The following is an 18,317-nucleotide window of genomic DNA, read 5'->3' on the forward strand; positions in this document are numbered from 1 at the left end:
TAAGCTAGTCCCATTTGCAAGATTTTGGCCTGTGTCCCCCTAAACGTTTCCTAACCATTTACAGTCTTTTGTCAAAGTGTCTTTTAATTAGTGTGGACATAAGAAACTGCAGCTTCTGGAGTATGCAGCAACACACAAAGCTCTGGAGGAACTCAGCAGGTCAGGCAGTATCTGTGGAGGGAAACGGACAGCTAACATTTGGGTCAAGACCCTTCCAGATGAAACGTCGACTGTCCATTTCCCTCCACAGATGCTGCCCGACCTGCTGAGTTCCTCCAGCACCTTTGTGTGTTGCTTTTAAGTAGTGTAGATGGGCAAAAAGGTCAGCATGGACATGGTGGGCAGAAGGGCCTGTTTCTGTGCTGTGTGACTCTATGAAAAGAAAATCTGACCGCCCTTGACACCAACGTCCCATAAACGATTGATAAACTCGTCCTCTCTCCACTGATGCTGCCTAACTTACTGAGTGGTATTGGTATTGGTATTGGTTTATTATTGTCACTTGTACCGAGGTACAGTGAAAAACTTGTCTTGCATACCGTTTGTACAGATCAATTCATTACACAGTGCAGTTAAATTGGGTTAGTACAGAGTGCACTGAGTGCATTGAGGTAGCACAGAAAACAGTAACAGTACAAAGTGTCACGGCTACAGAGAAAGTGCAGTGCAATAAGGTGCGAGGTCACAACAAGGTAGATCGTGAGGTCAGAGTCCATCTCATCGTATAAGGGAACCATTCAATAGTCTTATCACAGTGGGGTAGAAGCTGTCCTTAAGTCTGGTGGTACGTGCCCTCTGGCACCTGTATCTTCTACCCGATGGAAGAGGAGAGAAGAGAGAATGACCCGGGTGGGTGGGGTCTTTGATTATGCTGGCTGCTTCAGCAAGACAGCAAGAGGTAAAGACAAGAGTCCAAGGAGGGGAGGCTGGTGTCCGTGATGCTCTGGGCTGTGTCCACAACTCTCTGCAGTTTCTTGCAGTCCCGGGCAAAGCAGTTGCCGTACCAAGCCGTGATGCATCCGGATAGGATGCTTTCTATGGTGCCATGAGTGTTTGCAAGGTTGTCTATTTGTCCTTGAGGATAGCACTGTCGTCTGACATAGTCTGACACTGTGGTCAGTCTTTCCTCACACTGGTCCCTCAGAGATGGGAGAGAGCAGGAGGGGCTTTCAGTGCCTCACAGGAGACGTAGTTGATCGGGGCAAGGATCAGACAGAGACATGACCTTCAACTCAACTGCACTGATGAATATCTTTGTACATTAAGTTGGACAAGCCAGTTGCAACGTTTTGACTGAACCAGTGGATCGATAAGACTGGTCTTAAATTAGGAGCTTGCTTGATTAAATCTGACTGGGATCTAGACATAACTCAGCCGCAATGAGGGCTGTGTTCAGGGTTACAGTATAGGCAGTTCTGACAAGGTCCTGGTTACTCTACTGCACATCAGAGGGCAAATCTGTACTTATATGGGATCGAAGTCACATGTAGGCACAGGGAGGGAAACACAGCAAATTTCCATCTGTAAAAACCACATTACCGAAGGAAAACATCTCAGGGGCACCTGTGTGGAAAGTCTCTCCCTCATAGCAGATGCAATGGAGTTGGAGGAACTAAGAGAAGCACAGAAACGTATATCACAGAAACAGACGTTATGGCCCACCTCATCCGTGCCAGCCATGATGCCCATCTACATATGGGATATGGGTTAAACACGGGCAAATGGGACTAACTGTGTGTTTCGATGTGCATGTAACTAATAAAGATATCTTATCTTAGCTGAGGTGGGCACTTGGATGAGGGCAGGCACGGTAGTGTAGCGGTTAGTGTAACGCTATTACAGCACCAGCGACCAGGGTTCAATTCCCATCGCTGTCCGTGATCAGAGTTTGTACGTTCTCCCCGTGTCTGCGTGGGTTTCCTCCAGGTGCTCCGGTCTCCTCCCACATTCCAAAGACGTACGGGTTAGGAAGCTGTGGGCATGCTATGTTGGCGCCGGAAGCGTGGCGACACTTGCGGGCTGCCCCCAGAACACTCTACGCAAAAGATGCATTTCACTGTGTGTTTCGATGTACATGTGACTAATAAAGATATCTTATCTTATGGACTAGATTCTGTGCTGTATGACTCTATGACTCTAATCCCATTTAGGCCCACGATAGCCCTGTGTCCTTTTAATCCTTTCGAATCCAAGTACCTGTCAAGGTGCCTTTTAAATGTTGTAATTGTATCTGCCTCCACCACCTCTCTCCAGATATTCACCACCCTCTGTGTGAAAAACTTGCCCCACAGGTCCCCTTTAAATTTCTCCCCTCTCCCCCTAAACCCATGCCCCCTAGTTCTAGACTCTCCTGCCCTGGGAAAAAGATCCTGACTATCCTGCATACGTCCCTCATAATTTTGTAAACCTCCATCTGCCCAAATCTGCCTTCACAGGTGCTGAGCTTGGCCCTTAGCCGTACATTATCCACCTTAACTTGCTGGACAACGCTGTAGCCTGTGAGCAGCTGCCAGTTCAGGGGACAGTGAAGTCCTGGTCTGACCTTGCAGTGCAGCCCTGAGGGAGTGCTGTACTGTTGGAAGTGTTACTTTGATGGTGTTGAACACCGAGTGTTGCAGCTCAGCGTTCGATACCATCACCCCCTCAGTGTCCATCACCAAGCTTCTAAATCTGGGCTGTTGTACCTCCCTCTGCAAGTTCCTCATCGGGAGACCACAACCTGTCAGGATCGGTGATAACATCTCCTCCACGCTGACAATTCACACAGGTGCACCTCAAGGCTGCGTGCTTAGCCCACTGCTCTACTCTCTCTACACTCACGACTGTGTGGCTAGGCACAGCTCAAACACCATCTATAAATTCACCGACGATGCCACTGTTGTTGGCAGAATCTCAGATGGTGACGAGGAGGCTTCCAGGAGTGAGATAGATTGAGTGGTGTCGCAACAACAACCTCACACTCAACATCAACAGGACCAAGGAATTGATTGTGGACTTCAGGAAGGGGAAGTCGGGAGAACACACACCAGTCCTCATTGAGGGGTCAGCGGTGGAAAGGGTGAGCAGCTTCAAGTTCCTGGGTGTCAACATCTCTGACAATCTGTCTTGGGCCCAACACGTTGATGCAATCACGAAGAAGGCACGTCAGCTGTCCTACATGATTTAAAGAGTTTTGGTATATCACCAAAGACGCTTGCAAATTTCTATAGATTTCCGGTGGAGAGCATTCTGACTGGTTGCATCACAGCCTGGTACGGAGACTCCAGTGCACAGGATCGCAAGAGGCTGCAGAGGTTTGTAGACTCAGCCATCTCCATCATGGGCACAACCCTCTCCACCATCAAGGACACCTTCAAGAGGCAGTGCCTCAACAAGGCGGCATCCATCACTTAAGGACACTCACCATTTGGGACATGCCCTCTTCTCATTACTACCATCGGGGAGGAGGTACAGGAGCCTGAAGACCCACACTCAATGATTCAGGAACAGCTTCTTCCCCTCCGCTATCAGATTCCTGAACGGTCCATGAACACTACCTCATTGTTCCTTTTTTTTTGCACTATTTATTTATTTTGTAATTTATAGCAATTTTATGTCTTTGCACTGTACTGCTGCCACAAAACAACAAATTTCGTGTCAAATAAGTCAGTGATAGTAAACCTCATTCTGATTCTAGGTCAGGTCTTCACCCAAGATGTCTGCTTTCTTGGATGAACTCAGAACACAGAACAGTACAGTACGGGCCCTTCGGTCCACGATGTTGTGCCGACCCATATAAACACCTACTCCCTGATCAATCTAACCCTTTTCTCCTATACAGCCCATAAACCTTCATTTTACTTACATCTATGGGCCCATCTAAGAGTCTCTTAAATGTCCCTGTTGTATCAGCCTCTACCACCACCTCCGGCAGTGTGTTCCAGGCACCCACCACTCTCTGTGTAAAAAAAAACCTACCTCTGACAGCTCAAATTTCCTCCATTCACCTTAAACTGATGACCTCTGGTACTGGCCATTACCACCCTGGGGAAAAGGTGCTGGCTGTCCACTCTATCTATGCCCCTCAATCTCATTCACCTCTTGCAAGTCACCTCTCATCCTCCATTGCTCCAAAGGGAAAAGGTGGTGAGAAAGAATCCTAAAGCCAATTTTCCAAGAAGATCAGTGACCTAGGGTCATACAGAAAGGAATCAAGCTCGCTCCACCCCTTCCCCCCGCTGTTTTATACTGGCTATCTCCCCTCTTTCTTTCCAGTCCTGATAAAGGGTCTTGGCCCGAAACATCGACTGTCCATTTCCCTCTAGAGATGCTGAGTTCCTCCAGCTTTTTGTGTGTTGCTCCAGATTTCCAGCATCTGCAGTCTTCCGTGTCTCCATTTCTCCCATACCAACTGTCAAGCATTACAATGAGTGAACGCTTATGCCAGAATCCGTCTTAAACATGTCCCATTTTATTTGCCCCATCAACTTCCCCCCCTCACCTACCCTCACCTACAAACTAGTCTTTTTCCCCAGGGTTGAAGAATCAAGAACTAGAGGACAGAGGTTTAGGGTGAGAGGGGAGAGATTTAATAGGAACCTGAGGGACAAATTTTTCCACCCAGAGTGTGCTTAGTATATGGAATGAGCTGCCAGAGGAAGTGGTGGAGGCAGGTACATTAACAACACTTAAACGACACTTGGGCAGGTACACGGATAGAAAAGGTTTAGAGGGATACGGGCCAAATGAGGTCAAATGGGAATGGCTTCGATGGGAACTTTGGTCGGCATGGACCAGTTGGGCCGAAAGGCCTGTTTCCGTGCTGTATGACTCTGTGACTCTATGGGCAATTTACGGTGGCCAATTAACCTACCAACCCGCATGTCTTTGGGATGTAGGAGGAAATTGGAGCACCCAGGGGAAACCTACGCAGTCACAGGGTGAAGATGCAAACGTTGAACTGGGTCTCTGGAGCGGAGAGGCAGTGGCTTCACTGACTGCTCGGTACCCCAGCGCTGTTTGGGAGCCCTGTTGTGTGCTGTGGTGGTGCAGAAAAGCAGGTCATTTCTTGTCTGCTGTCAACAACTGTTTGATGCCAGGTTTCAAAGAACAATTGACTCCCAACATGACTGCATGGAACATAGAACATTGCAGCACAGTACAGGCCCTTTGCCCACGGTGTTGTGCCAACATTTTATCCCGCTCTAAGATCTATCTAACCCTTCCCTCCCACATAGCCCCCCATTTCTCTCTTTCATGTGTCTATCTCAGAGTCTCTTAAATGTCCCTAATATATCTGCCCCCACAACCTCTGCCGGCAGTGCGTTCCATGCACCCACCACTCTCTGTGTAAAAAACTTAGCCCTGACATCCCCCTTATACCTTCCTCCAATCACCTTAAAATTATGCCCCCATGTGTTAGCCATTGTCGCCCTGGGAAAACGTCTCTGACTGTCCACTCGATCTATGCCTCTATATTGTACACCTCTATCAAGTCACCTCTCATCCTCCTCTCCAAAGAGACAAGCCCTAGCTCGCTCAATCTATCCTCATAATACATGCTCTCCAATCCAGGCAGCATCCTCTGCACTCTCTCTAAAACTTCCACATCCTTCCTATAATGAGGCAACCAGAACTGAACACAATACTCCAAGTGTGGTCTAAGCAGAGTTTTATAGAGCTGCAACATCATCTTGTGGCTCTTGAACTCAATACCCTGACTAATGAAGGCCAACACATCATACACCTTCTTAACAACCCCATCAACCTGCATGGCAACCTTGAGGGTTCTGTGGACATGGACCCCAAGATCCCTCTGTTCCTCCACACTGCTAAGAGTCCTGCCATTAGCCTTGTATTCTGCCTTCAAATTCGATCTCCCAAAGTGCATCACTTCACACTTATCTGGTCTGAACTCCATCTGCCACTTCTCAGCTCAGCTCAGCATCGTATCAATATCCTGTTGTAACCTACGGCAACCTTCTACACTATCCACAACACCATCAACCTTCGTGTCATCTGCATGATTGATCTGAGATCATCTGGTAAAGTGCTTTTCATTAGTAATGAGTGAGCATGTTGTGCTAATTAATTTTAATTTAATTTTCCAGGGCAGGGACAGCACGGGTGAGGTACGGAGTGAAGCTCCCTCTGTACTGTCCCATCACACACTCCCAGCACAGGGAGAGGACAGGTTAGATATAAAGCGACCTCACACCATCCCATCACACACTCCCACACAGACAGGATAGGATAGCTGTAGAGTAAAGCTCCTTTTTTTTGTACAAAACGTTTATTCATTAAAAACACTACGAAAAAACAACCAACAGCAAATACACTACAGCTAGTACAGAAAGAAACAACCTGGCCAAAACCAATACTCGTGCAACACTACGCCCGTTACTGCAACACACAACACTTCATACCAAAATCACATCGGTCTCATCCACGACACACGCGATCCCCTGAGGGGCCCACCGAGCGCAGAACTCGGCCAGGGCGCCCGAGGACACCGCATACTCCCGTTCCAAAGACACCCGCACGCGCACGTAAGCGCGGAAGACGGGCAGGAAGGCCGACCTGCCGGAACCCTCGACCACCCGCCGCCGCGTCCCGTGGATGGCCAGCTTGGCCAGGCCCAGCAGGAGACCCACTAGGAGATCTGCTGTGCGCCCCTCCCCGCGCCGCACCAGGTGCCCACAAACCAACAGCGCTGGGCTGAAGTGTAACCAGAACTTAAGCAGCAGCTCCCGCAGATACACAAAGAGGGGCTGCAACCTCTCGCACTCCACCTACACGTGGTACACCGTCTCCTCCCGGCCGCAGAAGTGACAGGCGGCCGGGGTGTCGGTGAACTGGCTCAGGAAACGGTTGCATGGTACCACCCGGTGCAACACCCTCCACCCCAGGTCCCCAATGTACCGCAGGAGGACTCCTGCGTAGAGGGACCTCCACCGGGGACCCCACCCCCCCACCGCCCGCTGGCAAGACGGCCCGCCACGGTGTGTCCGGCCGGCAGACCAGGGCGAGGAAGTGAAAGGTGTGCAGGAGCAGCCCATACAAGTACCGCTTCGGCACCTCGCAGAACGGCACCTTCGGCGTGTCCTCCAGGCTGCTCAGGTTGTGCCGAGCCACCTCCCGCGAGAGACACCAGGCCCTGGGCCCGACCAGCAACTCTGGCAGGGCGGGGGCCGGCGCGGCTGCGACCCCCTGACGGCCCAGAGTAAAGTTCCTTCCGCACTGTCCCATCACACACTCCCACGGGGACAGGACAGCTTAGATACGAAGTAATTCTCCATCCACACTGTCCCATACCACACTGCCAGGACACAGGTTAGATGTGGAGTAAATCTCCCTCCACACTGCCCTGTCACACATTCCCAGGGCAGCGACAACACCAGTGAGAGACAAAGTAATGCTCTCTCTGCACTGTTCTTCAGGATCAGCACTGGGTTTCACTGTCTCTGAAACTGGCAAGTCAAAGTGCTAACCACCGCGTTAATGTTGAAAACAACAATTTGAAAGCCAAGCTCCTGACAGGTCAAATGAGAAATGTTGTCATGACTTCTCTTGGTAAACTTGCTAATCACACCGGTCTGGGCCTGCCCCAAGCATTTCCACTGTCAGCATCAAAGGAAAATCAATCATTTTTAAATGACTTAATACAGCCTCTTTAACATGGCAACCTATCTCGAGGTGAGTCACACTAGTATTTATCAAACAAAGAATCTTAAATGAAAGAGGAAGGTTTTAAGGAGGTTCTTAAAGAGGAAATGGGGTGGGGGTGAGGAAATAAAGGTTTGAAGGAGGAATTCTAGAGATTGGAGTCCAAGCAGCTGTTGACATGGCAAGCAATGGTGGGGCAATGAAAATCAGGAATGAACAAGGGGCCAGAATTTCAGGAATGTGGGGATCTGAAAGAACTTAATTTAGAAGACATTTGGACAGGTATGTGGATATGAAGGTTTCGAGGGATATGTGTCAAACATAGGAAAATGGGATTAGCTTATTAGATGGGCATCTAGGTCGGCATGGGCAAGTTAGGCCGAAGGGTCTGTTTCCGTGCTCTAGGACTCTGTGACTCAATAAATGGAGAAGATTAAAGTGATGGTAAATTGGTAAATTGGTTTATTATTGTCACATGTACCGAGGTACAGTGAAAAACATGTCTTTCATACCGTTCATACAGATCAACTCATTACAACAGTGCATTGAGGTAGTACAAGGGAAAACAATAACAGAATGCAGAATAAAGTGTCACAGTTACAGAGAAAGTGCAGTGCAGGCAAACAATAAGGTGCAAGGCCATAACAAGGTAGATTGTGAGGTCAAGAGTCCATCTTATCGTACCAGGGGACCGTTCAATTGTCTTATAACAGCAGGATAGAAGCTGTCCTTGAGCCTGGTGGTACGTGTTTTCAGGCTTTTGTATCTCCTGCTCGATGGGAGAGGGGAGAAGAGAGAATGTCCGGGGTGGGTGGGGTCTTTGGTTATGTTGGCTGCTTTACTGAGGCAGCGAGAAGCATAGACAGATCCATGAACATTCCTTTTTCTTGTACTATTCAGTTTTGTAACTTATAGATTTTTATGTCTTGCACTGTACTGCTGCCGCAAAACAACACATTTCACGTCATATGTCAGTGATAATAAACCTGATCCTGATTCCATGGAAGGGAGGCTGATTTCCATGATGTGCTGAGCTATTGAGGGATTGCTGGAGGATGTTGTTAAAGTCATGGAAGGTGTTGAAAACATTGGGAATTTAGAGTCATACAACACTACAGCACAGAAACAGGCCCTTCGGCCCATCTAGTCCATGCCAACCTCTTCTGCCTAGTCCCATCTACATGCACCCAGACCATGTCCCTCAAAACCCCTCCCATCCCTGTACCTATCCGAACCTCTCTTAAATGTTACAATTGAACCCGCATCCACCACTTCTGCTGGCAGCTCGTTCCACACTCGCACCACCCTCGGAGTGAAGAAGTTTCTCCTCAGATTCCCCTTAAATATTTCACCTTTTACCATAAATCTATGTCCTCTAGTTCTAGTCTCACCAAACCTAAGGGGAAAAAGCCTGCATGCATTCAGCCGATCTATGCCCCTCATAATTCTGTACACCTCTATAAGATCTCCCCTCATTATCCTGTGCTACAGGGGATGAACTCCTAACCTATTCAACCTTTCCCTATAACTCAGGTCCTCAAGTCCCGGCAACATCCGTGTAAATTTTCTCTGCACTCTTTCAAGCTTATTGATATCTTTCCTGTAGGTAGGCAGAACTGCAACAATACTCTAAATTTGGCCTCACCAACATCTTGTACAACTTCCAACATAACATCCCAATTCCTGTACCCAATGCCCTGATTTATGAAGGCCAAAGTGCCAAAAGCTCTTCTAATGACAATTTCAAAATTGATTCATTGCTTAATTGGAGGCAAGCACAGAGGGAGTGGACAAACAGCAGTGTTTTGAATGACCCAAATATCTGTGAAAGGTGGAATGAGAGGGGCCATCCAGGACGGTACTGGAACTGTCAAATCACAGACTGACTGAGATAAGAGCTTCCTATAAAATCTTCAATTAGCACTTACTCGCTCAGATAATGAATTATTCCCAGAACGACCAATGTCACAAATCAGCTTACACAGACGGATTTAAGTGAAGACCAAGGTCACGCCATTAGTGCACAACTTCAGCAGTGGAAACCTTACTGAGAATTCAATTGCTTTTCATCCTGTTCCTCAAGGAATCTTTTTTTAAAATTATCAACAAAAAAAAATTATCAACAGCTCAGGGAGGCTGGAGAAACTGGGACTGACCTCCTTAAGGAAGCAAAGGTCAAGATATAGGTATTCAAGATCACAGAATAATGAAAGAACCAAAGACTTTCCTTTCTATAGCACCTTTCACAACCTCAGGATTTTGCCAGATGGGCTTTACAGCTACTTACTTTTGCAGTGTATTACGGGAAAGATGACAGCCAATTTGGGCACAGCAAGCTCCCATAAACAGCAATGTGTTAATGGTCACGCAATCTAATGCTGACTGAGCAATCAGTTTTGTACATTAAAGATATCACTGCAGCTCTTTGAAATATTGCTGCAGAATCTTTTATGCTCTCTTAAGTGAGCAGACAAGAACTTCAGTATAACATCTTATAACAGCAGGGAATCCAGCCTCCCCTCCATGGACTCTGTCTGCACTTCTTGATGCCTCGGGAAAGCAGTCAACATAATCAAAGACCCCTCCCACCCCGGACATTCTGTCTTCTCCCCCCTTGCATTGGGCAGAAGATACAAAAGCCTGAAAGCACGTACCACCAGGCTCAAGGACAGTTTCTATCCCACTAAGACTTTAGAATGGTTCCCCAGTACAATAAGGTGGACTCTTGACCTCACAATCTACCTCACTGTGACCTTGCACCTTATTGTCTGCCTGCACTGCACTTTCTCTGTAACTGTGACACTTTATTCTGCATTCTGTTATCATTTTACCTTGTAGCTGTTGTAATGAATTGTTCTCTATGAATGGTATGCAAGACAAGTTGTTCACTGTACCTTGGTACAAGTGACAATAATAAACCGGTTTACCAATTTATCAGCAGTTCAACTGGCCAGCAATTCAAAAAGTGCAACCTCACCTCAGCCCTGCACTAGTGACACAGACATCTGACACAGATTTTTGACCACAAGGTGTCAACCACTGAGTCACAGCTGCAAGACGAAGAGAAGCCATCTTCCCTGATGCAGAGGATAAACACTGAAGATTCCATATCCCAAAATACCCCATCTGTTCCCTGTCCCCACCACATCCCACTCTACCCCTGTCCCAGCGCATCACGGACACCAGCCTCCCCTCCTTGAACTCTGTCTTTACTTCTCGTTGTCTTGGTGAAGCAGCCAGCATAATCAAAGACCCCACCCACCTGGGACATTCTATCTTCTCTTCCATCGGGTAGAAGATACAGGAGCCTGAGGGCACGTACCACCAGACTCAAGGACAGCTTCTACCCCACTGTGATAAGACTATTGAACGGTTCCCTTATACAATCAGATGGACTATAAGTGACAGTAATAACCCAATACCAATACCCACCCATTCCCCAAAGCCCACAAACCCTCCCCTAGTTCCAGTCTCCTTCAAGAAGAGGAGGAAATTGAAAGAGAGATACATAGTAAGTTGCACAAGCTACTTCAGTCATGGACATCTACAAAAGGCGATGTCTCAGGAAGGCAACATCCATCATCAGGGACCCTCACCATCCGGGCCATGCCCTCTTCTCGATGCTGCCATCAGGCAGGAGGTACAGGAGCCTGAAGACCCACACCTCAAGGTTCAACAACAGCTTCTTCCCCACTGCCGTCAAGTTCTTGAACCCACCTAAAAAACCCCAACACTACCTCGGACTGGATTTCTTTTTCTCTCTCTCAACTTGTACTAGTGTCGTTATGTTGATTTTGTCGTGTAAGTTATGCATAATTTCTGTTAATTTAAGTTTATGTTAACTTATGTTTGTCACATATGTAATGTACTGTGCTGCTGCTGCAAAGAGCTCATTTTCATGCATTTATAACCTGGGTATGAATGCCTGTGACAATAAACTTGAACTTGTCCAACTTGAACTTAGATACTTGAATAGTATTAATCCAACTGAATAGTTCAGACGACAAAGAAACAGAGAGAGGAGGCCAAAAAATTTAGGGCTGTCAAAGGCATAAGAAGATTGGATTAGACTCCCAATTCACCAGCCTCATAACATTGTTAAAGTCTGCCTGCTTTCCAATGATTCATCTAGTTCCCAGAGCTTAGAGGAGGAAATTGGAAGCAGGTCAAATGCAATAAAGCTGATAGTTACCAGGAGACAGCAGATGCTGGAAGCTGGAGGAACTCAATGGGTCGATCAGCATCTGTGGAGGGGCAAGGTGATGGTCAACATTTCGGGTGAGGACTCTGCCTCAGGACTGAGAGTGGAGAGGGCAGAGAGCCAGTACAAAGAGGTGAGAGGGAATCGTGAGAGATGATTGTAAGGTTGGATGCTGCCTGGTTTAGAGAGTACGCATTATGAGGAGAGACTAGGGCTTTACTCTTTGGAGAGAAGGAGGATGAGAGGAGACATGATAGAGGTGTACAAAATATTAAGAGGAATAGATAGAGTAGACAGCCGGCGCCTCTTTCCCAGGGCACCAATGCTCAATACAGGAGGGCATGGCTTTAAAGTAATGGGTGGGAAGTTCAAGGGAGATATCAGAGGGAGGTTTTTTACCCAGAGAGTGGTTGGGCCATGGTATGCGCTACCTGGGGCGGTGGTGGAGGCAGGTACTTTGGTCAAATTCAAGAGATTGCTAGATAGGCATATGGAGGGATTTAAAATAGAGGGATATGTGGGAGGAAGGGGTTAGATAGTCTTAGGCGAGGTTTAAAGGTTGGCACAACATTGTGGGCCGAAGGGCCTGTATTGTGCTGTTCTATGAAAGTTTGTGCAGAAGAAATATGGGGTGACATAAAACAATAATTGTTCACCTCAAACGGGATAATATATCAATGTGTGTAACACAGAACAGTACAGCACAGGAACAGGCCCTTCAGCCCAAAATATCTGTGCTAACCATGATGACAATAGAGTCAGAGCACTACATCACAGAAACAGGCCCTTCCGCCCATCTAGTCCATGCTGACCTGATCTCCTGCCTAGTCCCATCTACCTGCACCTGGACCATATGCCTCCAAACCTCTCCCATCCATGTAATTACCCAAACTTCTCTTAAATGTTACAATTGAACCTGCATCTACCACTTCCACTAAACACAATCTAAACTAATCCCTTCTGCTGGCACATTGACCACATCCTTTAATTCCTTGCCTGTCCATGTGCTTATATAAATATTTCTTAAATGTTGCTATGGTATCTGCTTCCACACTTCCCCTGCAGAGAGAACCAGACACCTACCACCCTCTGTGTAAAAAAACCTGCCTCGTAAACCTCCTTTAAACATTCCCCTCACACCTGAAACCCTATGCCCTCTGGTATTTGACATTTTCATCCTGGAAGAAGATTCTGTCTGTCTGCCCTATCAACCCCTCTTATAATTTTCCAAGTCTGTATCATAGACAAAAGAGACAGCAGATGCTGGAATCTGGGGCAAAAAAAACAAATCTGCTGGAGAAACTCAGTGGATCGAGCAGCATCTGTGAGCGCAAACCAATTGTCAAAGTTTCAAGTTGAAACCCTGCATCAGAACCCTGAGTCTGACTCCCCATCTCTCTCTCTGAATCTCCATCTCCCTCCCACTCCGACTCTCCCCAACTCTCCCTGAATCTTCCTCCCTCCCACTCTGACTCTCCCCCCCCCTCTCACTCTCCCTCCCTCTCTCTGATTCATCCCCCTGACTTGCTCTCTCTCTGACTCTCTCTCTCTCCCTTTTCCCCCTCTGACGGTCTCTTTCTAACTCTCTCTGACCCTCCCTCTCTCCCTCCCCCTCTCTCTGCCCTCCCCCTCTCTCTCTGCCCTCCCCTCCCTCCCTCTCTGCCCTCCCCCTCCCCCTCTCTCTGCCCCCCTCTGCCCCCTCCCTCCCCCCTCTCTCTCTGCCCCCCTCCCCCCCTCCCTCCCTCTCTCTCTGCCCCCCTCCCCCCCTCCCTCCCTCTCTCTCTGCCCCCTCCCCCTCTCTCTGCCCCCTCCCTCCCTCTCTGCCCTCCCCCTCCCCCTCTCTCTGCCCCCCTCCCCTCTCTCTGCCCCCCCTCCCCCTCTCTGCCCCCCTCCCCCTCTCTCTCTGCCCCTCTCTCCCCACTCTCTCTCTGCCCTCCCCCACCCCCTCCCTCCCTGCCCTCCCCACCCCCTCCCTCCCTCCCTCTCTCTCTGCCCTCCCTCCCTCTCTCTCTGCCCTCCCCCACCCCCTCCCTCTTTCTCTAACTTCCTGCCCACCACCGCTGAGCGGAAATTGAACAACTCCCCCACCCTCCCCCGAGAAAGGAAACTGACAACCCCGAGTTATTTCACAGGGAAACTCCGCTCCAGCGGCGAGAGCGTGCCTGCCCCCTCACTTCCAGTCCCGTGTACAACGGTCCCGAGAACCGGGAAGTCCCCCCAGCGGGCACGGGGTCTATTTTAAGCCTCCAACTCTTCTGTAATTTATTTTCTAAGCCGAGTTCTGTCCAGCTCTTGGCCGAGTTCTGTCCAGCAGCTAAAAGCCCCAGCCAATCCCCCCTCCCTCCCCAATCTCCCTCACCCCCTCCCTCCTCAATCTCACCCCTCCCTCCCCAATCTCCCTCACCCCCTCCCTCCCCAATCTCCTCACCCCCTCCCTCCTCAATCTCCCTCACCCCCTCCCTCCCCAATCTCCTCACCCCCTCCCTCCTCAATCTCCCTCACCCCCTCCCTCCCCAATCTCCCTCACCCTCTCCCTCCCCAATCTCCCTCACCCCCTCCCTCCTCAATCTCACCCCTCCCTCCCCAATCTCCCTCACCCCCTCCCTCCCCAATCTCCTCACCCCCTCCCTCCTCAATCTCCCTCACCCCCTCCCTCCCCAATCTCCCTCACCCCCTCCCTCCCCAATCTCACCCCTTCCCTCCCCAATCTCCCTCACCCCCTCCCTCCCCCAATCTCCCTCACCCCCTCCCTCCTCAATCTCCCTCACCCCCTCCCCTCCCCCAATCTCTCTCCCTACTCACTCAGCGCCTCCCCCGGGCCTCAGAGCTTCCCCCTCCCGGAATCCACTCTCTCTGATCCGCCCGGCAGCCGCTCCAACCCTCAGCCCGTCTCCGCCGCTCTATGGAGAGTCATGACTCCCACCAGCGTGTCCGCCCCGCTCTCCGCACACTGTGTGCTGTTCCTGTGTGTTTACACCCGATACTGGAAGTGCTTTCACCAGAGAATCCCCCACCGTAATAACTCGCTTCAGTTTAAAATTTAAAAAAAACAAATGCTGCCTCGCCCAATGTTCTCAGATTCCCAGCGCCTGGAGACACGGGAGACTGCAGACACTGGAATCTGGAGCAACACGAAATGTGTAGGAGGAAATCAGCGGGTCGAGCAGCAGCTGGGGGGAAGGTAATTGTCGACGTTTCGGGTCGGAAGGCCAGCATCTGTGATTTTATTTATCTTGTTCTAACCTGCTTGATCACAGGCATAGAACAGGAATAACCCCACCATATATGTGCCCCACTGATATCCTAAACTCTCATCAGCCTACACATGGTCTGTCTCCTTCCATTCCCTGTCTGTTCTTGTACAGTGTGCTATTGTACCCACCACTTCCTCTGGCACCAGGTTCCAGGCACCTACCAGTGTAAAAATACTTGCCTCCTAAATCTACCTTAAACATCCCCCCTCTCACCTTAAACCCATGCCCTCACCCTGGGAGAAAGACTCGACTGTTTACCCTATCTATACCTCTCCTTACTTTATCAACCTCTATCAGGTCTCCACTGCTCCAAAGAAAATAATCCAATCGTGTCCAACCTCTCCTTAGAGCTAATACGCTAATCCAGGCAGCATCCTGGTGAACCTCTTCTGCACCCTCTCCAAAGCCTGCACATCCTTCCTGTAGTGGGGCGACCAGAACTGAACACAGTACTCCAAATGCAGCCAAAGTATTATACAGCTGCAACATAACTTCCCAGCTTTTATGCTGAACTCCCAAACCAATGAAGGCAAGTATGCCATACGCCTTCTTTAGTGTAGTGGTTAGCATAACAGTATTACAGCGCCAGCGACCCGGGTTCAATTCCCACCGCTGTCTGTAAGGAGTTTGTACGTTCTGCCCGTGTGTCTGCATGGGTTTCCTCTGGGTGCTCCGGTTTCCTCCCACATTCCAAAGACGTTCAGGTTAGGAGCTGTGGGAATACTATGTTGGCGCCAGAAGAATGGCAACACTTGCGGCCTGCCCCTAGCACATTCTCAGTAACGCAAAAAGATGCATTTCACTGTGTGTTTCGATGTACGTGTGACTAATAAATAAATATCTTTCTACCCATGTTGCCACTTGCAGGGGGCTATGGATTTGCACCTCAAGATCCCTCTGTATATCAATGGTTTAAGGATCCCACTGTTTACTATTTACTTCCCTCATACATTTGACCTCCCGAAGTGCAACACCTCACAATCGTCTGGATTAAACTCCATCTGCCACTCCTCTGCCCACATTTCCAACTGGTTTACATCCTGCCGAACAACCTTCCTCACTATCCACAGTTCCACCAATCTTTGTGTCATCTGCAAACTTACTAATTAGCCAGCATATATTTTTGTCCAGGCTAGGGTATTTTACAACTGAGCGCAATACAGGACTGAGGGTGTGCTGCTCTGTCATTTGAATGAGACTGTACATCGCAGCCCTCTGCGTTGGGTGTAACAGACCCTGTGATAGTACTGGAAAGAAAACAAGGCTTGCCCAAGTCAATAGTTGTCACACTAACAATGTTGGATTTTTCTTAACGATAATAATTACCTGAGAATGTCTCCACCATCAAATATAACCTCAGGAAATCTCCCACTTCTGCAATTTAACACAACTTCTACTAAGTTTTCCAGTTCTGAGCCTTTAAGGCTACGTGCCAATTCTCTTTCTCCCCTCTCATGCTGAGCACTTCCGACATTCCTTTTTTTTTCTTTTGGATTTCCAGCATCTGCAGTCCTTTGCTCCGAAAACTGAGGTCCTCACAGATTGTGGGAGATGGCTGTGTTCATTTTTGGTTGCCAAATTACTTACATGATGACACTTCAAAAGCACGTCAGTTGGCAGCCTTGCAACTTTAGGATGTCCCAAGATTGTGAAATTCTATTTCTATCCATTGACGTGTGGTGCTTGTTGCAGTGTGGTACAGAGAAATCTAAAAGACAACTGCCATTCTAAACTAAGTGACCAATATTCCTCATCTTGAAGGATTAATTTTGCCCAGATCTTGAAACTGCCATGGGTTCTTTACTCGCAGAGAGTTTCCGCCAGTATCAGTGAGGGCTCAGCAACCCCTTACAAAAATTTGAGACTGGATTTCCTGTTCATATCTCTAACCCTGGATCCACAGCCCTCTAAGTAAGACACTAAAAGTTTTCCTTCTTGCTGACTCACCAGCACCATGGCACTCTGTGAGGAGGGAGATCAGGCTGTCTCTGAGACATCTGGTTGCCTTTGAACTTGAGTAGGAGGATGTGGAAGCTTTAGAGAGGGTGCAGAAGAGACTTACCAGGATGCTGCCTGGACCGGAGAGCATGTCTTATGAGGATAGGGTGAGTGAGCTAGGGCTTTTCTCTTTGGAGAGGAGGAGGATGAGAGGTGACTTGATAGAGGTGTACAAGATGATAAGAGGCATAGATCGAGTGGACAGTCAGAGACTTTTTCCCAGTGCGACAATGGCTAACATAAGTGGGCGTCAGGTTAAGGTGATTGGAGGAAGGTACAAGGGGGATGTCAGGGGTAAGTTTTTTACACAGAGAGTGGTGGGTGCGCGGAACGCACTGCCAGAGGGGCAGATACATTGGTGACATTTAAGGGACTCTTAGATAGACACATGAATGATAGAGAAATGGAGGGCTATGTGAGAGGGAAGGGTTAGATAGATATTAGAGCAGGATAAAATGTCCGCACGACATCGTGGGCTGAAGGGCCTGTACTGTGCTGTAATGTTCTATGTTGGGGAGTTCAGCCAATGCTGTGAGACTAGGAAATTTCCTTCCTGGGATTTTATAATAAATCACAACAGGAGCAGGAGTACACCACACAACCCCTCAAACCTGTCCTGTCATTCAGTATCATCTTCCCCAGGCCTCTTCTCTGCCAGTTCCCCACAGCCCTCAATTCCCCAATCTTTCAAAAACCTATCTACCTCCTCCTTACGTACCCCCAGTGATCTAACCTCTGCAATCCTCCAGCGTAGGGAAGTCTGAAGATTCAACAACCTTCTCAAGAAGAAGTTCCTACGTACCTCAGTGTTAAATGACCATCCCTTGTGACCATAGTTTAGTCAACTTCTGGCAAACATTACCAAGACCGTCTTTTTATTCCAGATTTAAAGCCTCCAGCTGTCACGGTGGGATTTGATAGTTAAACCTCTAACATATCTCAGTGCAGCTAAGTCCAGCGATTCTGGGACTGGAGAAATTTCTTGGCGGTGTTGTTGGTTGAGTGTGGGGCCCCTCCTCCGGAACTGAACTGTCACTGAGAAACTGGGTCACCCACTACTGGCTAGTCATAAACACACTGCTGTGTATCTTCTAACCTCAATAACTTCCTTACATAAAATGCAGTACAAGCTAGAGTGTCAATTCATTCATCGATTGAAGAGAAGTAGGCTCTGTAATTCAGGCATGATTAAACATACAATGATAGAGCACAACGTGGAT

At 48.6% G+C, this 18,317-nt stretch overlaps 1 protein-coding gene across 1 annotated transcript in view; it reads right to left on the minus strand.

Annotated features, from left to right (window-relative positions):
• The window catches only part of LOC127571913 (interleukin-1 receptor accessory protein-like), a 58,613-nt gene extending 40,552 nt beyond the window's left edge, over positions 1 to 18,061 (minus strand). Inside the window, 1 exon segment of the mRNA XM_052018660.1 lies at positions 17,900 to 18,061. Within this exon segment, the coding sequence (XP_051874620.1) occupies positions 17,900 to 17,931 (32 nt within the window). The 5' untranslated portion in view covers positions 17,932 to 18,061.
• Between the last annotated feature and the right edge of the window lie 256 nt (positions 18,062 to 18,317).

This window comes from Pristis pectinata, chromosome 6, assembly GCF_009764475.1.
Source record: "Pristis pectinata isolate sPriPec2 chromosome 6, sPriPec2.1.pri, whole genome shotgun sequence".
Lineage (NCBI taxonomy): Eukaryota > Metazoa > Chordata > Chondrichthyes > Rhinopristiformes > Pristidae > Pristis > Pristis pectinata.